At 41.4% G+C, this 24201-nt stretch overlaps 1 protein-coding gene across 5 annotated transcripts in view; it reads right to left on the bottom strand.

Moving 5' to 3' along the window:
• Positions 1-24201, bottom strand: part of HECW1 (HECT, C2 and WW domain containing E3 ubiquitin protein ligase 1) — a 264963-nt gene that overhangs the window by 26720 nt on the left and 214042 nt on the right. For all 5 annotated transcript variants that reach the window (XM_048297557.1, XM_048297546.1, XM_048297548.1 and 2 more), the window contains 7 exons: positions 23494-23599; positions 23214-23310; positions 21139-21222; positions 20044-20153; positions 17770-17890; positions 16244-16357; positions 12754-12906 (listed from right to left, as the gene is read on the bottom strand). In XM_048297557.1, the coding sequence (XP_048153514.1) occupies positions 12754-12906; positions 16244-16357; positions 17770-17890; positions 20044-20153; positions 21139-21222; positions 23214-23310; positions 23494-23599 (785 nt within the window). The remainder of the gene's footprint in view (positions 1-12753; positions 12907-16243; positions 16358-17769; positions 17891-20043; positions 20154-21138; positions 21223-23213; positions 23311-23493; positions 23600-24201) is intronic.

Below are 24201 nucleotides of genomic sequence, written 5' to 3'. Positions count from 1 at the left end.
GAGTCCATGATTTCTGAATTTTGGTGTTATCACCAGCACTAGGCACTTTATAAATTAAGAACTTCTTTTTTTAATGCAAGAAAGTTCTAAGAACACGTATTTTTCAAAAAGGGTTGACCAGAGAGATGGTTACACCAATTCTGCCTAGACTCATACATAATGAATTTTAAACAATACTGGCAGTGTGTCAGGCATATGCTCCAGAGGTCTGTGTCTAGATATTGGTAGTACACACCCTTGTGTTGGCTCAGCACAGGACATGACCAACATGTCCTACACAGAGAAATGATCTAGCAGCAGAGCAGGTCACCTCTACAAAACCTTATCAGTGGATCAAATCCACACCTCTATCTATCAGCCCTCATTAACAAATGCCTTTCTTTAATTTGGTGTGCATATTTAACCCCTACCCACTCAAATGACAGAATATTTGAAGGGACTAATGGGATGACACGAAGCATTCTTTTGTCAGGAAGGTTGAGCCACGCAGGCTGGGAAAGCTTGCACGTTCTCTTTATCTGACTTGCATCTGCAAACTCTGCAGACTCCTCTTTGCCACCGTGCCATTTGGCCTCGTGGCAAATGTGCTCTTCGTATCTGCAGGCTCAGAGGTGGACGCTGTGGCATTCCAGCACCTTGCCTCTTCAGTTCAGGAATCTGATGACCTCATGTGTCATTAATATGAAAGGAATGGCTCTTAACGAAGGCTGGAGGCAGAAGTTCATGAAGTCTCAGCACATTAAAGAGAAAAGGTAAAATAATTTCTAAATTAGTCACAGAGGAGAATTCCAATATAAGAAGTAACAAGAGTACTGTTGGCTCATTTTCTTTTCTTATATCCATTTCTAATATGCAGAATCCTTAGAGAGACCAAGGCAGAATGTTGCGTCACCTCTGCGTGGCACCTTCCAATGCTGCTCTGACTCTGATATCTAACCACACTGGCATCCATGTGAGAACTTACTCTAGATCCCTACACATCTCTTTTGAAGGAATGGTAATGACTCATCCAACCAGGTTTTGGTTTTACCTCCTGTGCATTATGTTCTAAATACTGAAATGGACCTTATCTCATATGTGGTCAAAATTCATTCCAGGTTTTCAGACAGTTACTTAGTTTTTAAGGGGAAACCCCATACTTCCTCACTTTGAAACCATAGAAAATTCTGTCAGGTAAGCCTCATTTTCAATCAATTTTTCAATTAAAATTTAAAGAAAACATTTAGGAGTACTGACATGGAGCAAGTGTGTGTGCAGATGTCCAGCCTGGAAACTGATGAACTTTAAATAGTTACGAGTCTATAGGGATTGATCCCTGCTGCTCCAGCAAATGTGACCGGGATTTAATAGAGGATACGTTCTACTCAGAGCCAAGGCATTTCATTCAGGCATCAAAAGATCAAGGAGCATATTCCATGAGCCTCTCTTTGATAATCCTGTCTGCTTATTTTGCCTTTTTAGGAGTTTTAATGATATTTTCAAGGAAATTTGTTACACTCATTTAAGAAAGCACTAGCCTCTCTTAAGCAGCCCCAATTGTAAAGTGGAACAGTCCAGCAGGCCTGCTTGTGCATTGTCATAAAGTACAAAGAGAGTGCTCAGAGAGGGTGGGAAATACAGATACATCACTCAAGAACTGAAATTAAACAAGAAAAAAAAAGGGTGAAAAATGATTTTCAGAAAGAAAAGCAACTTGGTACAAATAAATTTCCTTTACATTTCAAATCCTGAACAGGTAATTTTCTTCAGGTGAAAATAAGCCTTTCTTAAGGTATTTTTACTTTTGCTGGGCACTGGAGCTTCATATGATGAGTAACTTTTATGTAAGCCAATCTCTCGGTTTATTGTTAATTTGTGCATGCATTTCTGCTGCAAAAGGCCAGTACAATACTGGCACTTCAGTAAGTGATTGTCCTACTTTTATTTTCTGGATCTATCTGCAAGTGGAACACATTTCTGTTTCTCAGTACCAAGGAATAACCACATGAAAAAGAACTATTGCTTACACGTGATGGAAATGTGAACTGTCCATGTCCTTCTAAATCTCTGGAACTCATGCATCCCAAATTAGCAACTAAACCTCAAACCATTCCAGAAGCCTAATTTAATTTACCAGCAACTAAGAAAAACAAAGAGATAATCCAAACCCTACTGCTTCTTTATTTAACCTAATCAGATCCTTCAAGTCTTTTCCTTGTCACTAACCTAGCTATGTGTTCACCCAAAATGTCTTTTCATCTTCCTTATATCCTGGCTACATCCACCACAAAAGAACTGCCAGGAAAGGTTAAACGACTAATTGTGTCACAGAGAAGAAAGCATGAATTATGGCAAAAGCTGCAGGCTATTCTGCTTTATCCAGAAGAATGAGAGGCAAAGATAATGTAGATAAGGGATTCATAAAATCCCCTTGGGTTTCTCTTCAGCACAATCTATCAAATGGTTACTTTCCTCCACACAGTAGCTCCAGATAAATGCTCACACAGAAAAAGGGTTACAGCTGCATTTGCTCAGCATTGCAGCCAAGTCAGGAAGCCCCATGCTGAAGTGGCTGGCACTGGCTTCTTGCACATCAGCTGAACTGTGCCAGAAGTTCTTACTGCAGGTACAGAACTAAGCTAATCCAGCTCTGGGTATTCCTCTGCATGGGGCCACTGCAGGCACGCCAGCCTCTGTGTCACGGGCTGTCTGAGCACCAGAGACTTCACGGACTGGAAATGGAGAGCTGACTTCCAGGTCTGCCTTTAAACTAATCAGGAGATTAAAAAATGAACATGGTCTCTCTCTGTAATAAGAAATCCATGCTAGGTATCATTTCCCCAGTAACATTGCATGAGTGCAGGGGTTTGGAAGGGGAGATGAGGAGTGTGGCGAGTACTGAAGTGGCCATCACTGCTTGCAGAGCCATCTCTCAGCTTCATGGACTATAATGTACAGTCATCCTCCTCTGGGAGAAGCCTGCCAGAACATGGCAGCACAAGCATGACTAACCTCCATCAGAAACCAGGCTGCCTGCAGGCTTTAGCTCCTCTTGCTGGTACAAAGGATAAGACACACTGGCCTGGGAGATTCTTGGCAAACACTTCTCTGCCCAGCAACTACAAAGGAGATACAGACTGAGGTATGAACTACTGGCTAGCAGACAACAGACCTCTACATTTTGTGATTCTCAGATCCTAGACACTACTGCTGATTGACAAATCTCAAAGCAGGGAGATCAGCTTACAGAGGAGACCAGCACTAATATTTCATTTGAAAACTGACAAAACTTAAGAACAAAAGTAAAACAACTTATCTGAAGTTATCCAGAAAACAAGTGCTAGAGACAGCAATGGAATCACAGTCCTCTGAGTCCCTGTTCCATTTTAGTGGTTTAGTCTATTTAACATTTTTTTACTTTCTCACCTTCTATAAAAAAATATGTAAATTTGTCAATCAATCATCTCCAGTTTATCATCAGTTCAGTCTGATGCTTATGTGTTGTTTTATGTCAAACAAGCAAAAGAACATTTTCATCAGGAGACTTTGATTTATTTCTCAGTCAAAGATTTTGGAAAAGTTGTTGGTGGGTACTTTGCAAATTTATGAATTGGTGAAGTTTCAAACATTTCATGACTTATGTTTGCTTTCCATAGCTTTGCCAAGTGTTGAAACAAACTAGTCCAGCTACAGGGAAAAATCCACAGATTTAGTCATCTGCCAGACAAGAGGGTCATAAAAACACAGGCTGAATGACTGCACATCTTCCTTCAATGGCTAACTACAAACACTGCAGCCACAATAACTGACTTATTCTCGGTCAAAGGAGGCACATCCTTTCCAGCCTGTCTGGGGTATTTAAACATGAGCAAGACTGCTCATCATAAAGTCCTGGTAAGCACCCAGGAATGTTTACCCCATGGTATGAGGGTTGATGCAGATATCCTTGAGCTAACTGCAAACAGGTCACGGGCAGTGCAGAGCCCTCTGGACTTACCACCCCTGTTCAGAAGCCACACACTTGGGTTTGCATTGTGCTGCAACTCAGCTAATGATCCCTGTCTCTCAGGATGAGGATCCTCAACTGAGTAAAGCCAGAAATCTGTGTGTTGATATTCAGACATGCTATTAATTGCTTGGCAGTCTATTTTAGGTCTTGTTTTGCAAATCATTGAATACCTCCAACTTTTATTAATACCACTGCAAACTGATCACTCTGATCCTCTTCTGGGAACATGCAGAATAGCAGAACCTTTGCATTTGTGTTCTGAAGTCTAAGAAAATTTTTTACTTTTTCTTTACAAATCCTTCCAACACAATTAAATAATTCCAGTTTCCAGTCTGTCATTTTCTAGAATGGAAGTCATAAGCCAGAGTGTAAAAAGCTTCCTTCAATGAGCCACAAGATACTGAACATACAGTTCTGTATTCTTGCTATTACATGAACTTTTTCTCATAGAGGGTGGACAGGTTAAGACTTTTCTCATCCTCCATAAGTTTATTGAGATTTTGAAAAATATTGCTATTTCAAGTTGGGGCAAACTGACAAATATTACCTTCCTCCCTTTAAAAACACATATCAGATCAAATTAAATCTATAATACTCCCTTTTTCTGGAATTTAATGTAACACCAAGGTAACATACTGAAACCAAGAATAATTTTCAATGGACAAATGAAACTTCTAACTTTCAAAACATCCCAGGGAGAGGCCTATAGAAAGAGAAATGCCTTTGCTACTCAAAAATACCCAAAATTAATTTGGGTGATTTACTGAAAACAATATTGCTCTACAAGCAGTCTTTCTTTTGATGTCTGAATCATGTTACTAACAAAAAACGGTTATCTTGGGAATTTCTACACCTGCTCTAGCTGAATTTTCTTTACCTTACCGAAGTCTGAGTAAAATGTGGTGAGAAATAAGGAGGGGAATGATGACTGAGCAATACTTCATAGTGACAGCTCAGCCTTGCCATTCCAGCGTGGCTGGAACAAGAGATATGACAACATTCATCACTCCCTGGGGGCTTTTTGCCACTACCAATACACACATGATCACTGCCCATCCTGCTGCTTCCCTGCAGGCCCACATGCTTGGGGACAGCGTGGATTTTACCATTTTCTCCTCTGCCACATGCAAGGTGCAGACACTACATAGATTTTTGTGTGAAGCCTCCCATCCCTGAGCAAATTTAATCTGCAATGTTGCAAAAGACTAAATGGCCCTAAGCATGGGTAAAAACTACAAATATGACTTTTGTAAACACAGAACAAAACAGAACACCCGCCTTTCCCTCAAACCAAACTCTAATTTGGAAGCAGCGCTAGAGAGACTACGAGATTCAGAGGAGGGAAAGGGGTAGAGACTGTGAGAGGCATCTCTTCTTTCAACTCATAAAGCAATGCCATTCAGATCCTCAAAAGAGCTTGGGAGAAAATTCTCTAGTAAGAGACAAAGTCAAGAATAAGGTAAATATAAAGCAGAACCTTTTTTAAAAGAAAAAATGGTTGCTGTACAAGCTCAGTTAGGAAGAATGTTTTTTTTCTCCTTCAGTTTTGGTTTGCCTTTAATCTTCCAATTCCTCATGACCCTTAATAAATAATTAACCAGCTGTTGAGGCAGGCTCTATGTGATATAGTCATATATCAAACTTAATAGGAAAATCAAAGTTTACTTAAGTACAGGAGGCACTGAGAGAGATCACAGTACAGCAGCAAGAAGGCATTTCAGTAACATACCCTTTTCACACAGTGAAAAGGTCTTATAAATTATTTCAGCTGCACATTTATTTTAATATCATTCTTGTCCAGAAGATTTACAATAGTGCTTGAAAATTTCTCATGCAAACATAATTTATTTAAAATAAGATATTGCTAGTAATTAAAATTTATAGTTGTATTGGGTTGACCCTGAGTTGATGGACAGTCTTTAAGACCAATTACGCTTCTCACAATTTACATATTTAAACCGCACAGAAAGGCGGGACTGCCCCTTTTGGTCGGAGGTCGCCTGCTGGAAGGTGGGGGGGGGCTCCGAGCCTCCAGGCCCGGCCGGGCCGGGGCCACTGCCCCTTTCCCCCTTTCCCATCGCTGCGGCACGGACCCTGGGTCACTGAGGGGGACTGTCCCAGAGCCGCAGGCAGCTAAAACCAGCCATGGACTGCTCACAGCTAAAACCAGCCATGGACTGCTCACAGCTAAACCCATCCAGCGCGGCTCCTGGGGACAGGCGGGTCCCTCTCCTCTCCGTGCAGAGCCGGCGGAGTCAACGGGAGCCGGCAGAGCCTCCTGTCTGCAGCCAGCACACTCCGTGCTGAACTGAAGAGGACACCACGCAGCCAGCAGCACAGAGGGAGCGAGGCTTTCTCCACCGTAGAGCCTGAACAAGAACACCCTTCAACATGGCGGCGTCAGAGTCAGAGAGAAAGAGAAGTGAGTCCCGTGGGACGGAGCTGGAAATGGCGACGGGAGAAAAGAGGGCGGTGCCGCGATTCTGGCGCGCAGCTTAAAAGAAACCTTCTTGCATGCCGTGGTAAGAAACTGTAATACCACAAACTGTTTGTCTCTTTAATCCATTTGAAGAACATGGGGGGATGGAGGATCCTCGTGTGGCCTGTGAAGATTGTGAAGAGTGCCTATGCCAGGCTATACAGAAGTAGTGAGAGGCTGTTAGAGACTTGTGGCGAAGAAAAGCCTTTGTGTGCAGGCCAAAATAACTTATCCTTAAAAAGATTAATAACCCCATGTGATGGCCCATGTTTTGCAGTGTGAGATTTTTCATGGGAGAGATGTTCTACACACAGCAGATTGTTTGTTTCCGGGTGGGTCTGCTATTGGTGGCAGTTTGGGAACCACGTGCAACTGAAGGAAAACCCTTTTTTCCTTAAGCATAAGAGAGAGACTTTTCAAGAACTGGAACACTGACTAATATCCCATGTTCTGTTATCCCTTGTGTGAGCTGGGTAAAAGGAGAGAAGTGCTGGGGGGGGGGGGGGGGGGGGGGAAGGGGAATTTGCTTTAATTTTGTTATTTTCTCTTTTAATTCTATTAGTAATAAAGCTCTTTCATTGTACTGCAACTGTTTAAGGTTTGTGCCTGCTTTGCTTTTCTCCTAATTCTTATCTCACAGAAGGAAAATAAGTAAGTAATGAACATTTTGAACCAAAACCACTACATTTAATTGGTGTTTCCGCCCGGTTCGAACTCAACCCGCTACAATAGTGTAACATAACAATTAAATGCTTTGGTTTTCTATGGTGCCTTTCATCTGAGAATTTCAAAGCAGTTCAGAGCAGTACTGTACATCAAATGGAATTCAAGTTGATTACATACTAGGAAATCTCTTCAGATGGAAACTGAGGCAAAGAGGCAGTCATCTCATTTCAAAAACAACTGGATATAGATTGATGCCTCACTCCAGGGTGCTTATCTGATTTTTAAGAGGATGATTTTTCAGTGTTAAGCATAAACAGGCCCTTTCAAGACAACTGCAAAATTGGTCTTCTAAATTCATTCCTCCCCCAAATGTAGACCCACACAAGTGGCCCTTCTGAGCCCAAAATCAAATTCAGTGTTTCTGACTCCCTGACTAAACAGGTATTGGGCCATATGTAGGTTGCCTGCCACAACAGTTGAAAAGTTAGAGAGGTTAATGAGTAATTCAGACCACATATTCCCAAGAGCTCCTTTCAGTCAGTGGAGAGGAGTAATGGCAGTTTGCAGACCTTCTGCTTAGATGCTGTGACTACATTTCTCCACTGTTTCTATAAAGAGCCACAGAGTGTGCCTAAATCCATCCCATGAGCTGGTCAGCATCTGAATAAAACCCATTAGGTCATGAGGCAATTTGTCACTTACTTTAAAAACACTTTAACTGAAATAAGTCAATCTCTTTGTAGAAGGATTAAATGAGCTTTGTTTCCTATAGATCTGCCTCTGATGGCCCTACATTACCACACTGCAATAGCTCCCAGTTCCTCCTATGTATTTCTGCTAGCACTTCCCAGACTTTGGAGTATCTCCAGTTCTCCCCTCTGTCTCCCCTGAGCTTGCACAGCTCTGTCTCACATCCCCAAGCTACTGAGCAAGAGGATGTGGCTTGTTTGCAGCCTGTGCCTGTGATGGAGCTGTCAGCTCACTCGCCGCTGCCTAGCCAGCTGAGAGGACAGACAGAACCAGATCTGTGCTGAGCTCTCCAGACCACCTCACGGAGCCACTCTTCTGCAGATCTGTCCTTTACCCAGACCCAGGTTTCACAAACCTTTTAGGAAATTAGTATCTTCAAGATGTTTACCTTCCCATCAGACAGGTCTCAAACTGATTAGGAATCTGTCTGATGGATAGGTAGGGCAATTGCACAAGACACAACTCCTAAGGAAATTGGGGAAGAAAACCAACTAAGCTCTCTAAGGAGAAAAGACAGCTGAGGTTGCAACATTCTCGGTTCTCCTTGGGTTTACTTAAACAAAAAAAGGGAAAAAAACCCACCCTGCATTCTCTGGCACACTAGAGATGGATAGTGCTGGTTATACGGTTTCTCATTTACACGAAATAAATAAAAGGGACACTCAGAGGTTGGCTGGGGTTATGCCCCCACAGCACCGTGCAGGCAAAGCTGCTTCTGCCCATGTGCCACACTTGCCAGAGCATGTAAGAGCAACCCCGGCAGTGCCACGCCTGAAGAAATCAGCCCTGATGGGAGACAGCATGTATTTGCTCAGCTCAACCTTGCAGTGACCATGTCAGCTGGCTTGGAGCACTGGGAAAGCAAGTTCTTGTCTGCATGGAGAGTGGGTGCACCAGGCTTCCATCTGCCTGCAGAATGAGATCCAGAAATACATCCAAGTCTTCTGTCTGACTCTGCTCAGTGGCACAGACTAGAATATGAGGAGGGGTATTGGAGGGAAGAAAGGAAAGTGAACTATGGGAAATGAATGAAGAAAGTCCTGCCCCAAAGCAGTTCTAAAGCATTAAGTTAAGTATTAAGCATTAAGTTCATTAGGACAATGTGGCCAGGAATAAATCTACAGCTTCTGGGCATTGGGTCTGACTATATCATCACGTCTGTGGTCTTCAGTAGGATTTTGTGCAAAAATATTTTACTCACAGGTCTTCAACTTTCTAACAAGGTTCTGCTAAATAAGTGCATTAATTTTCATGTAAAGAAAAACAAACAAAACATGACAGGGCTTCTCTGAGATAGATACAGAATGCTAAGTGTGATAAGCAAGCTGTAAATACCTCTAAGATAACTGTAGCACTGGGGTACTGCTCCCTGGCTGCATAAATGTCACAGCAAGGTCCACAAATGCCTAACTATTACAAAAACCCATGCTGTCACTAATTTACAGTGAAAACATAGAAAAAAGATGTTTCAAGTTAAGATCCCTCAGATCTCCAAATGAATGTCTGTGAATGATTTTTTCTGTCTAGGCCATTTGGCCTTTTATGTAGAGACTGGGCTTGTTTTCACATTTCTTTCTTTGGTTCCACATTTTGCCTACTTATGTGGAAAAGGGTGAACTACCTCAAATGGGAATGTATTTCAGAAGATGTTTTCAAATATCTAGGCAAAAAGCTAGACACGTTTACCTAGATCAGATAGAGTGGCTCACTACTGGCACGGATTAAAAGCAGCTTTTCTGGCTGTGAGCTTCCGGTACAACCTGTAGCATGCAGGTAACAATATGTATCATCAAACTTCTTTGATCTAGAGAGTTGTAACTGTCCTTTCAGATACAGGGGGATTTAAAATATTTTAACTTTAAAAATGTGTGATATCTTATATTTTTGTGTGTTCAGCATGCACATATGTTAACTGAAGGAAAAAGTCTTATTCAATGGAAGCTTGGAGGAAAGGTGTTAAATCTCAGTTTCTCCATAAATGAGAAATATTTTCCAGTCATTATGTCTCTTTCTTAACTTGGCATACATACAACTAGTCTGTGCTTTGATGTGCTCATTTTGGACTCAGAATGCTGTTTGTACAAAGAGGAAAGCATGAAATAAGCCACTAAAAGGGGCAGAACAGTAACTTTTAGGCTGGGGAAAAAGAGCAGTGTATTTCTCAATTCTGCCAATATGAATGAAACTTCAAATCTTTGCATTTTGTTGTATTTATCTCAAATTCACCACTGTTCACTTAAGAAAGCAAAAATGTAAAATAATTTTGAGCTCATTTTTTTGCCAGCCCTGTTTCTTAATATAGCTGTGTCTGGAGAGGTCTTGCAGAAGTACTATAGAGAAAAACATGCCAAGGGTAGATTTCACATAAATAACAAGCCCCACAGCACCAAAAAGCATACAGTTGAAGAAATCTGCAAATCTAACCCAATTGTGGTTGTGTGGTTTTCATGACTGACATCAGACTTCAAGCTTTGAAAAGACTATGAATATAAATTATCTGTGACCCTGGAACTCTCAAACTGATTCATCTGTCTATGTTAGCTGGTGCTTCATAACAGATTGGAGAACAGGAAAGTAAAATTTATTTCCGGCATGTTACAGGGAGGAGGCTCTGTTGGAATCTTATCAACAAGTAAATCTGAGAAACAGAAGTTTCAGCATTGACTTTGAGGAGAATGAAGAAAGCCTGGAAACATCAGAAAAGCCCATTCCTCAGGAACAAATAATGACAAGGCAGTTAGTACACTGTCCTCACAGAAGTTAGCTTGTAAAGCCTTAATGGGAGAAACTCTGAGTTTCAAGAAGGTTGGTCCAAATTCAATCTTCACTGGCTGCACAGACTTCTGAATACAGGACTCTAGGGTTACACATGAATAGCTAACATCAGTCACACAGCATAAAAACATTTAGAATGTCTAGATATCTACAAGCCAATCATGAAACCTATCAGGCTAATTAAAAACTGCTGGTCTCAGGCAATTATTTCCATAACAGGTTCAAGAAGTATTTCCAAGCACTGACTGGATTGTTCATCTTTCCCTAGGATCCTGCAATCTCGCCCTATTTACAATACTGCATGTGCAAACCTCTTCATTCATAGCATTTATTTCCTTCTGCAGGCAAGAGACCCAATTTATCTTTCTTAAAAATAAGAAAACAAAAATGTCCAAAGGCTAAATAACATTCTGCATGCAAGAAGCTGGATTGATACGTGTAGTTGGAGAAATATCCTAAGTGTCTAACTGCTGCTGTTTTCTGAGTTAAATGCTAATCACTACAGAAACCATATTAGGTGTCTTTCTGTGCTTCTATATGCCCAGGATACCTTCAAAAACCTCCCTCTTTCATGTTGAAATCTCTCAAGGCACAGAAGGACAAAAATGAAGGGATCAAACTCAGCATATATGTTTTGCAGTAGAATTTATAATGTAAGAAAATTGCAACTCTTTGCAACAACAATGTTTGTAACACGTAAGAGCAAGGGCCTATTTCACCATCTCTGGACACAGAGGTCTATGTTCAGCTTTGCCACCATGTGGGCAGAATGATATGGGTTTGCACCTGCCTAGCTGGTCCACTGCCTGGAAGGCAAAAATACATCTCCACAAATAACAGCCTCCTAAATGAGAAGTTTATCCATGCTGTCTATTAAGATAGGACATAGGACAGACTGTATTTCTTCTTGAAAACTAGGAAGGCACCACATAATGTCTAATGAACAGGATTGCAGTGGGAGATGAACAGGTTGTAAGAACTGAGCTGCTCTCTTCCTACTCATGTCAGTAGAGAAACAATCTAAAGCAAGGATCACTGTTAGCACCACTGCTGGAAGTGATAATACAAAAAAAATTCCAACAAGTCAGAAACCATGCTACTCCCAAGCAACATCCCTTTTTCCCCTGGCAACTTTAACAGAGGTGATGGTACAACTGTTCTTGATCTCATGCCTGCTGTAAGCCAAGAAAAGGAGGATCTGTTTACAAGAATAGAGAAATGTGTACTATTTGCAACTCAAAAGGGACCTGAACTGCCTCCCATTTCAAAAAAAAAGGACCTCTGAGAGGAGCCAGTGAGATTGACAAAGAAAACCATCATAGGAACAATCCCATGTGGTAGCATTTCTTTGACACAATGAAATCCCACAAGGGACCAGCGAAGCCCAGGGCTCACAGCCCATGCTTCGCTGAACCACATCTGAAACTACTAAAGTGAAAACAGCTCCCAAAGACAGACAGATCTGGAGGCAGAAAGGGAAAATGAGGACATCACAATATGCTTTCAGAATTTTTGATAAAGAAACAAGATCAGCAATTTGTCTGTTTGCACACATACTTAGTAAGCTAAAATATCTGCTCACTCTGCTGGCCTTGCCCCAGACAAGCAGGGACACTCTGTCAGGGAAGAAAAGGGAAACTGCTTTCACTGGGCCTTTTTTAATGCCTGTGCTAGGAACAGAGCATCAGAGTGGCTCTCAGAGAACACTGTACAGCTTCCAAGCACAATGCTGCATGATGTACAGACAGGCCACACTTGCTTTTCTTAGAAAGGGACCAAGGAGATGAGGATTTGATTAAGCAGAGCTCTTATCCCTGTCCTTTTCACATTCACACAAAAGTAAACAAACATCAAGTCCCATGTAATGCCATAAAGACATTTTAATAGTAGTACTTCATCACAACTGCTTTTTCAGAGACTGCTCTTGTATTTATGTTTAGCCCCTCTCTTCCTTTTCACAACCTTCTTCCCCACCTCTTCCCAGAATTAGCAATATTTGTAGGTACTCTAGTCTAAACTGGCAGCTTTTGTTTTGCTTTTCCATTTTTTTAATTGCTCTGAAACAATTGTTCAGTTCTGCATAAAATTTTCTTACCATTCCAGGTGATTTTCAACAAAGGCAGACATGGGGCTGATCTGTACAGTGTAAGTGTCGTTGGCTGAATACTCAAACAGCCCATAATAGGGATTGAAGAGCTCCTGAGACAGAAGGAAAAAGAATTCTCGGGAGGGGCCACTGTAGTCCAGCCTGAAGAGAAAAACATAGAAAAGATAAAATGAGGCTCCTTACCATTTGAGCGGATTTCCCAGGTTTGCCTACACTGGCTGCTGTCTTAACACAGTGGCCTGTGCAGTCAAGTGTTTCTAACATGATTTATCTCTCCTCTCAAAACTTGATTCTGAGACCTGAACAAGTTGCGATGCCAAAACTTCACCAGTATCCAGGTTGATGTGGGAGGAACCATAACTGGGATACATCCCTTAAGTAGTTTATTTTCCTTTGTTCCAAAAGTTTAGCAAACCAGAGGTACAAGGCTCAGCCTTGCCTCAGCTGGCTGGCTGGCAGAGGGGTAGCTTTTTAGTGAGTGGGTTTGAACTGCCTGTGAACACTTGGGTTCACAGACCAGACAGCCTCATCTAAAGCAGAAATTGCTCTGACTCTCCTACACCGAGATGTACCAAATTCTAGCCCCAAGGATGCTTTCTTAGCTATAGGTATAACCTAAAGGTTTATGCTGAACTGTGGGGTATGCCCAGCCCCTGCCCTAGAGGGATGCCTGCTGAGATAAGGAGATTACTTAACCTCCCAGCAGGACTCCCCTGGAAAGGCAGCCACTTTTCAGCTACAGTGAGAAGAAGACAAACCCAGAATCCTCTGGGAGACCCTATGCAGATAGTTTGTAACCCATTGGCCCTTACCCTCTGACACCCACCCCCTGTATCCCTATAAAAGCTAACCCTCTACCCCTGTGAGGGCAGAGAGAGCTCATCTCTGGCCTCCGCTTCGCTGGAGTACGGACTAATAAAGCTACCCCGTGCGGAACAGCTATACGGGTCTCTTGTCTCTCTCCTCCTGGTCTGGCCTGGAGGCTGCCCTGCAGAGCAAAGAGCAGAAATCACGAGCTGACAATCACTAAAGAGCTGACAGCCTCTGCATGGGCACTCCGGCTATGGCTGAGGGAAGACACCGGGACCCGGGAAGATGTTTCCTCACAGGACCATCTCTACGGACTGGTCACAGCTTCCTGGGTCAGAGCTACTGACCCCTAACCAGGTGCATCACTGAACAAGACCAAGTCCCAGCAGAACTGTGTCTCTTAAGACAGAATGATGATTCCTTGCTTGTTCAATTCAAGCCCTTCTACTATTCTGGTATTTTCACATGGTACACCTTAAGCTGTGCTTTGCTGTTGTACGAATTTGCTCTGTAGAGAGCCTCTTTTTTTCCCTTTAATTTTTTAAACTCAACTTGGAAAAAAAAAAGGAAAACGAGACCAAAAATTTTCCCTGAATGCATGAAATGAAAGGTGTGGTGGATTTATTAAAAACAGATCATTCTCTAATAATGATAGATAGGTTTTTCAATCTAAAATAAACCTACATGTAGCAATATGAAGAAATGATCTGTAGGCATATATCACGTGTGCCAAAAGATTTTCTGAGGTGGACACCTTCTACTTCCTTCTACTTAACAAATGTAAAGTAAGTGGAAAGCTCTGCAACGGAATCAGAATGCCCTGTACTATGAAGTTATAGAAGCATAAGTGAAAGGGGCTGAATGATTGATTTGTGCAACTAGAAAGATGACACAGGGCAGATGGGCCCATCCTCCTGTGTTTTATGTCTGGAGATTCAGTACTTCTCTCTTTGAGGGGCTTTAGCTCTAGGATCATGAGATGACACTAAAGCCACACCTACAAAAGAGGATGGTAACAAGCCCAACGTGACCCACTAGTGCCAGCCATGGGACAGGTCTGGTTCTGTGGACATCAAAGTACTGGGTTAAGCCTGATAATGGCTGGAGTAAAGAACTACAAACGTGTCTGATTCAAAATCCTCCAAGGGAAGAGACTAGCTATTGGATTTCTGGGCAACACACTAACTCATCATAAAGCCTCTATAGTTCATTTTCAATGTCCTTTTTCTTTGAAACGTGGGAAACTCTGCCCATACAGCATCATGTGGCCATACAGCATCAACTCTTCACTAGGGAACTGGCATCTTGGAGTCCCTGCAGCAGAATGTATACTAGCATTAAGCAGCAGAAACCCTGGAGGAATGTATCTTCAGATGTAAATGAATCAGTGAAGAATGAATGAATTTGCACATCAAACTGGTTTGTAATTTCTCTTGAGGACAGTATGCCACGCAGAAAACAATATGACTTTGCCCAGTATTAGCATTCCAGAATGCTATTCCAAAAACACAAACTGCAGAGTGCTACATGTTTATGCTTCACTTGCAAGCCAGAGGCAAAACCAGCTGTGAAAGATGACCTCTGTTACACAATATTAAATCCATAGAGAATAAGAAGTAAGAGTGAAAAACCCACTGATACTGAGGTCACCGAGTGACTCTTTGAGATTGGCAACTTCTGTTTTCCACAGGACGTAACCTGTCCTGACACAAGTTCAGCCTGGCAGAAGCCCTTCATTTGCCATGACATCTCAGAGCTGAGAGTGTCAGCAGTCGCTGGACACGCTGAGAGTTGCCTCAGGTACTGTCTGGTACCTTTGGAACTGAAATCCTACCCATGTGGTTTTTGAAAACAAGAAATTTTACATGCAAAGCTACTGAAATACAATTTCAGGCCTTTGTAATATGGCACACTGGAAACATGCACATAATGGTCTTTCCATTATAAAAGTGTGTGGATCAAGTCTCAATTACAATCAATCTCTTGAGGTGAGCCAGGGTGGCTTTGAAAGGTTGTGTTTACATCTGAGAACAAAAGGTCAGGGGCTGGCTTTCATCATACAAGAATGGCTCATGGATTGTAAGAGTGGTAGAAAGTTTCCTGAAAAAAGGCCTTCTCAAGAGACTTCTATTGCTTTCAGATTCCAACTGGATGAATTAAGTTTTAAAGACTAAACAGCACTCATGTTTCTCACTTCAGGTGGAAACAAGAAACCCGCATATGGGTAACAAATGATCATTAGATGGCATGCAAAGCAAAAATTTTTAAAGCAAAACCAGATCCATTGTGAAGAGTTAGAGTAACAAAGTGGATAAAGGTCTGCTCTCTAATTATAGTTCTGAGACTGATTCAATGTGTAAACATTGGCCTGTAGTTGAGTTTTCCCTTCCAGCCTGTCAAAATATCTATGGCAAACAAGATGACGTTAGATTTAACCACTCAAATTGTCACTTTGAGATGCCTAGATGGAAGGTGTTATAGGAAAATGAAGCATTATTGTTATTGTTATTTTTAACAAATGTTTGAGTTGATTAAGATGAATCACTTACTCAAAGGTAAAACAAAACCAAAGAAACATTACATAACAAGAGAGGCTCAGCCTTAGTCAACTTGGTGTTTTGCAACACAACAGCTACTTCAGAACCGAAAGCATTCTGTGGTTCCCTACCCTTCCTCGCCGACAAACGTGACGTAGAGTTTGTTCCGCTGGAGCTCCTTGCGTGAGTATGCCATTACCTGGTTGAAGGTGCCTTCCAGCAAGTGGTCACGCCGTATAATTAACCTGCAAAGGGTGGCAGAAATAAAGATCTGAGTGTTGAGTCCTGTGTGAGCTTGTGAGGCTGAAGGTAAACAACAGCTGTAAAGAGAGATATTGGTTCTCAGAGAACTCAATAAAATGGCATCTGCCAGTGCATGTGCTACTTGACCGTTACGGGTTTTCAGGAGTTGTTCCGTCAGGCTTTCCTATGTGCCTGGAAGGTGAATTTCCTCACAATGTCATGATTAGGTTAAAAGTGCTGCTCTACTGCTAAGACTCTTTGCAACAAACCATACATACAAATTTCTGTGGTAGAGGGGGCTGTGAGCTTCCTGTGTATATGAAGTCACAGTTTTCTGGAATTGGCCCCAAACACTTCCTGGATTTAATCCAGTGAATGTCTATGGAAATACTGCTTCTGTAGTAGGGGAAGCAAAAGGAGTATCAGCCTCTGTTTATATAACACATCTCTCACTCCCTTACTAATCTCTAAAACAACTTAATGAATAGTACTTTTACACACCATCTGTGCAAGAAATCCTTCTTGTTCATATATTCATGGACATTTTAAGACAGACCTTCTAAAATATATTTCATGTCTGCCTTGGACCCATGTAGCAGGACACCAAAATGGGTAACCACCAGCTAGGATTCCTCAGCTCTGTAAGATTATTTTGTTGATGATATTTGCCTGGAAAAAATTGCTTGGCTTCATACTTTTTTGTTTTTCACAACAGATGTCCTTTGGTAGGAAGCCAACCTGAGGCATAAATTCAACCAGATGCCCAGGAAATACCTTACAAACACACGGCCCTTTGGCAAAGTTGGATAACTAAATGGAGCACAAGTAGGTACAGACTCAAAAGCCAACTAACAAGACATGTGGAAAGAAACTCCACAACCAAATGAGAGAGAACCCCACAATATATGAAGACTGGCACTGAAGAAATCTCTCCAGTTCAAATCCAGGAGGGCTACCAACACAAAGAACTATGGAAAGTTAAACCTGCATGTACAGACTAACTTCTGTAGGATCATGTTCTGGTCCTCAGTTACACTGATATGTAGATCCAAAGAATTTGGAGTCATCCCGTCATTACAATGATACAGTTGCTGTTAATACCTGGTGGATGTTTGCTTTGAAGGAGAATTCTCCTACTGGCAAATTATAGGTAGGAATATGAACATCCCTGTTAAATAGGTAGGAAATGGGAGTGTAAGAGAATATGAATCTTTAAGAAGTAAAATTTCCACACAAAAGCCTCTTGAAGGTCACTCTTTTGCAGGGTATATGAAGATCGTATCTTGCCCTGATGGTTATGTAAAAAATGCAATCTACAGGGTGTTTCACACTCCCTATCACTGTCTTCATGGATAATGAATGAAAAAAGACAAAGCTATTGACATGTTAGACTAATTGAGAGACTAATACTCACTTAATTTTCCCTGGACCTTGCCCATACCCTTTGGCTTCAAGTTTTCGATAGAAATTGCGCAGCTTGGCTTCAAAGTCCCTCCTGTATGGAGAAGGTGCTCTTGCGCTTGCTCGCTGCAGCCCTGGAGGGAAAATGAACGGCATGCTAAGGTGTAAGGGCCTTGACATTCTTCCAAATCATGCAGCTTATGTTTCCAGACAGAACTGGTTAATAAATGTGTTAGGAACTTTTTACAGGTATACAGTGCACTCAGTGTTATTTTTGTTCTATCTGGCATCAATCGAGTTAAAGTTCCTGTAATTCAGTGATTGCAATGAACTTCCAGGGACTGTATCCTCTTCACTAAAAGTACTGTTAAGCTCACCTTGTGTGTGCCCTTGTGTAGCCTCAACCTTTAGCTGTGATTGACCTGAATGGAAACTGAAGGATCAGAAAGGCATGAGAAAGACTGACATGCATATCTGCCTCTCATGGTCAGTGGCATTTAAGTCTTCTTTCCCTTTTGCACTTTTACGAGATCTCTCTCCTCTGCATTGTATAGGAGATCTTACTTGGCAGGATTAAACCTCTAAACTCAGAGCAATGCTTCTCACTGGAGCCTGGCACCCCAGCCAAGCTGGGAGTCGGGTTTCCCCGGGTTAATCTGACTGTATATTAAACACTTCCAGCTATCAACACAAAAGCCCTTTGTGGCATCAAAAAGGATTTCTGTCAGCAAGAAATACTACATTTCCCTATTATGATTCACACATAGAGCAGGTTTTTTAGCAATTTGGAACCTGTTTTGTTTTGAAGGCTGCATTCTCCAAGTAGCTGATTATTCTTTTTGTATAAACAAGTGCCATGCCATAAAGGGCCAAAGAACAGATTCATGAAATCCCATTTCCCTATCTCATTACAAAAGACAACAAAAACAAGCCCTTTCATGAGAAATCTGGCAGCAAGTGCTCCACAGGAAAGAAAAAGAACCCCACCACATTTAGTGGGAGCCCAAAGTATTATGGTTGCCATGAGGGAAGGACATTATTGTCTCTGCTGGTAAGACAGGCATATTTACATGCAGTGCAAAGAGAATCCCTTACAATCCCCCTTCTTTCTTCTGTTGGCCTTTTGTTTTCTCCCAGGACGAAAGAGAAGGGGTGCTCTTATGGGCTCTATAAGCAGGACAGAAATCAGCAAGAAGACAGTGTGTTGCTGGAAACGAGTACCTGCCCTTCTTGTGTTTTCACAAGGACAGTCTCCTAAGTCACCTTTGTGCCAAATACTTGGAGTTTTGTCCTGTAGGAGAGACTTGCTTATGACCCGTCCTGACGTAGACGAAGGGAACTGTATTAACAATGGTGTTAAACTTCATTAATGCAAATAGGACATTCTGACAAAACACTGTCCTCCTGTAGAAAAGGGTTTAGCATGTAACTTCTTCGCATCAAAAACCTTTCTGTTTTCCACAGCCACATCCAAGATCTGAATTTCTCTTGTCCGTTAACTTTGTTTGAAATCAGATAATTTAAATGAATGTTCAAAAAGCGCAGCCACAAATGGATTTCTTCAGATCATATTTGTGTTGATTCTCTCAAAATGGCCACTGGACACAGCCACGCCGTGAGATGGTGGTGGAGGTTGTGTATCTTGGCAAAAGGGAGACATTAGCTCCTCAAATTTCTATAGCCTAAACAGTAACTACAGAGATGTAGCACAGCTGGAAATAACTTTCTCAGACAGCATGTCTTTCTGGAAAATATGTTTCCTGTCAAACCTAAGTTAATGGACTCAACATGGGAGGTCAGGCTAGATGATGAAGATGATCCCCTCAGGTCTTAAAATAGATGTGCCTTGGGAAGAAGAGAAGTTTTTGGAACACTGAGTGGAGGAGACTGAACTTTACAGGAGTACTGGAAGTACTGCAATACACCCTCAATTTGGAAGGTGCTCTTTGCTGCTGTCACAGAATATGAATGTACTTCCAGGTCAGTGACTTAAGCTTGGAGTACACCATTCTCTTATCCTAATCCTTTCCAATGATATAAAAAGCAGGAAAATACCTTCTTCCATACGGGCAATTTCTGATCTGTGTTTCAGCTACTGCCAGCACTTCAATAGATACACAGCAGCACTGGAAACCGATCCAGCAAAAAAAGCACCTGGGATCAGTTTGGAGTGGGGACTGGAATTAGCAGGCTGACAGCTGATGCTGGCTCTGGATCTGTCCCTTTCCATTTATTAGGAGAAATACCACAAATGCATGATTTTGTCCTAATTTCCCCATCTCCTTACCTGGAGAGTTTTGGGGTGATGAACAGGGTGAGCAGCGAGGAGAAAAACTGTAACCCGGATGGAAGGCAGCCTGCAGTGGTATGTAGGACATAATATCCTCTTCAAAAAGGCTGCACGGAAAAAGTCATAGGGAGGAATTTAGTTCACATTCATCACATGAAGCAATGTAAATATGCAGTATGGTGCAGGTTCACTGTGTCAGATATTTGGGTGCACCTCTGAACTCATGGATTCAAAAAATCCATACATTTCCCAAAGACAGCCTGGTCACTAGTAATGAAGAACAAAATGAGTTTTAATAGACGTTTCATGCTAACACGATGGCTCAGCCCTCTGATGGAGAGCAAAGATGTGAGTAAACAGGAACACTTTCAACATATCAGCAGAGAAGTAAAGATGCACACTCTGTCTCCAAGGCTGTTTTTCTCAGGTTATTTTCACGTAGTTCAGTGCTTTGACTGCTTGAATTAAAATGGTGGGAGTAAGTTGTAAACTTCTTGCATTAGGCAGGGCTATTACAGCACACCAACTCTACCTGGGTAATGCAACATTTCCCATCTCAGACCAAGACAATAAAATAAGTCCTTATCTGTGCTGAGGAGAAGTAGGACCTAAAGACCAAGCTCCCTGCTTCCAGTAAAAACTGAGGCCTTATCTTCATTACCCAAAAAACGCTCACTGCACTGGACATGGAGGTTTCATGCATGTGTGGTAGCACTGCTGCAGTAAAACTATCGATTTCATGAGCAGCTACATTATTGTACTGAGAAAGACAAGCGATTTTTTCCTCTCTTCTTTTTCTTTCTTTATAAAACAAGATTTTTTTTCCATTGAAAGGAAATGTTTTGACCTGATTCTTTCTTATCTGCTACTTGATGGTAACAGCCATACTGACCGAGCTGGCTGGATTTACTGCACTGATGGAGGCTGCCTTCCAGGAAGTACAAATTGACAGATGTACTCTGGCTGAATCATTTTGGATGGCTATCAGTATGACCTGATTTAACAAAATCTTTTCAATTATGCTGACAAGGAGCCAGATAGTTTCTCTAGTTCTGTAAGTAATGACATTATGCTATCGATCACATTGATTACCTCAGTAGAATTACTAAATCTGCATCACACGACAACTTCTCAAGCCCATGTGTACCCTCTGTCCGAATGTAATGGATCTTCTCCCTGAAACATAAGTGATATTATGGAGAAGAGAAGAAAAAAAAATACAAGACCAGTAAAAAAAAACCATTATCATGGCATGAACCATGCACAGAGTTGTTATTCTTCGGTATTTTCCCAGTTTCTGTTTATCTCCTTACAAAGATGGCAAACATCCTATATGCCTGATTCATTTTCTAATCTCCCTAACAAACTTGCAAAAAAAAATTCTATCTCTATCACTCAGTTTACTGATCCAAAAAGAAGAGATTTTATTCCCTATTTTAAAAGACAGAATGATTCTTAGTCCTCCAGTTTCATGTGTACATGTCAGGTCACTGACCACAGAATTTTTGTGTAAGTCTACAACTAAGCACCTTTTGTTAACAGATTTCCAATTAATATCGCTTCCTTTCCCTCTGTCAGTTCCATCTGGCAAATAACACTGTAATATATACTTGATATGAATTAATCACAGAGAGGTTATATGGTGTAAATATGTGTTACATGTGTAAAATCATACATTTTATTAATAGGGACTGGAAAACATAGCATAGGATCCTATCAGGAGATTAGGTCATGGAAGATACACATCTACACCCCAGCCTATCAGTGTGTTTCTAAAGCATTGTGGTCTCCAAATATTTTTATTCTAGTATTAAGTCAAAATATTCTACCTCAAGTCAAGGATGTGCTTTAGAACCCTGCAATCAAGGTCCATAAAAGACGGACATTTGCATCCTAGGAGTTTGCTTAATACCTGCTGCATGAGCATTGGACAGTAGCTTGGCTCACTCCTGGCTCAAGGTATTATCAGCAATGACCTGGAGGCAAAAGGCTCAATATCCTGTTACAAATCTCATTATGCACTGGCTAAGCTGTCTAGTCCCTATCACTGGTCAATTTTGTTCTCTGCTCAAAAGGAGATAAAAGCATTATCTGTTCTCTGGGAAATGAGAATTCAAGTTACAGTTGAGAAAAAAAAATAGTCTGGAATAATTTGATGGTGAAGATAAAAAAATCTCAGTTACAGAAATGTACATCTTGAATACTGAGAGTATTTTTCATTCTATCTCTCTCATTTTTATTTGCATGTATCAATTCCTCCAGAAGGGAAGTCTAATCCTTACATCCAAAGAATTCTTTGTCTGGCCCTCAGAGGTAAATGACGAGTCAGTAAGGCTACTGGCAGAAAGCACACTGCAGGAATTTGGAGGTCCTTTCCTCCTTCAGCAGTCCTGCAGCCACACCTTTGACTGCACAGTACAACCTAAACTCAGGCAAACTCTCAGCTGGTGCATATGGACATTACTGACATTGATTAACACCAGCTTTATGTCCTTGGCCAAAAACAATTAATTCAAACTTTGGAATTCGAATGAGTTTAAGTTGTACTGGTGATTGGTTCTGGTTTTTTTTCTGTTTTTAAAAAATCTGATAGGAAAGGACTTAATAATAGGAAAGGGCTTAAGAAAAGGAAAGATACAATTTAACTACTTTGGAAACCACTACCTTTAAGTCAAGTGAAAAAGGTTAAAGACAAGAGTACAATCCACTTCATAATAATGCTCCTCTTTCTTTATAAAATCTAGGGTGACTATATCCAGACAGGGTTGTAACTCTAACCACAAAGTAAAATCTGGTGCTGCTGGAGTTACTGGGGTTTTGCTGCTGACTTCCATCCAAACACTCTTTTAACTCTATCTTCTGAAAAGCAAAGTGATAATTGCAGGTGAAAATGGAGTTTCTGCTATTCAGTAATACTTAAAATAGAAATTAGACATGTCACCATTTGCCCATATTTATTTTGGTTCTTCTTACTTCTTGGACGTCTGTGGAAAATAACTATAGTAACCACATGGATCCTGGTGGCTCCCACCTGCTCTTTAAAATGGTGACAGTTCCATAGGGGGTCCAAGTTCATCTTTTGTACTACAGTTACTGGAATCTGGTTTTCCCCACTACAAAAAGTGCTTCCTGGAAGTAGGGTTCAGCAGTCTGGAAAAAAGCAGTACCTGAGTGCGTGGTTTCTGGCCAAGCTGGGCTGACGCTCCTGCAGCATCTCAAAAATGTTGGGTTGGCGTAGAAATGCAACAATCTTGTCATTGTAAGCTGGAAAAGGTAAAAACAAACCAGAGGCTTTATTTGCCGTGTCACCATGACTCTGCAGAGGCACACTGACTGCACTACCAGTGAGGCACAGGGCAACACGAAGCAGTGCATGCAGCTGATGAGAGGTCCTAAACCCCACCTTTGTGAGCACTGCTTTGAGAAGAAAAGAAAAACTTGGCTTACCCAGAGGTAATGCCTCGTGATGGTGCTGGTTTCGAATAGCTGTTACAAGACTATTGCCTGGTCTGGCCAACAGAGTAACTCCTCTGTTTCGAGAGACTTCAGAGGCCTACAACATCAGATAAAAGGAAAAGAATTATCAAAAGCGACCACCAGTAGCTCATTAGTCAGTTAAAAGATTTGTCATCCTTACTTCTGTAACCTTCAGAATGGTCCATGATGCTGACTGAAGGACAAAAAGCATGCAAGAAAATTACAGCTTTATACTTCAGTCAACTTAAAAAGGGCAAGTAATTCTGTGCTTCCAAATGAAGGTACACCATTACCCATAGCTATCACACCTCCTCAGTGCTGCAGTGAAGGCACCAGAATACAGAAGTAAACGCATGTATGTATTGAAGTGATGGACTTCCCTGGTTCAATGAAAATAAAATCTCTGTAGTATCACACAGTGTCTTGTTTTAGCATAACTGCATTACTTCAAGGTTTTTACAGCAATGTTTTTGAAAGGAGAAAAGACCCACAACACTGCTACATGTTCACTCAGTGTTGTTGAAGGGAAGTTTAATAGTGCAAATAACATGAGGAAGGTATATCCATGTAGATCACAGCACCGGAAAAGACCGTATCACCCCAGAAGGCTGCCTAACTTGCATAACCAGAAACAGAATTCGAATTGTATACATTAAAAAGAAGAACATAATCCAAAGA

The sequence above is a fragment of the Corvus hawaiiensis genome, chromosome 1 (assembly GCF_020740725.1).
Source record: "Corvus hawaiiensis isolate bCorHaw1 chromosome 1, bCorHaw1.pri.cur, whole genome shotgun sequence".
Taxonomy (NCBI): Eukaryota; Metazoa; Chordata; class Aves; order Passeriformes; family Corvidae; genus Corvus; species Corvus hawaiiensis.
The sequence above is the reverse complement of the archived record's forward strand: the minus strand, read 5'-3'. Positions and strand labels throughout refer to the sequence as shown.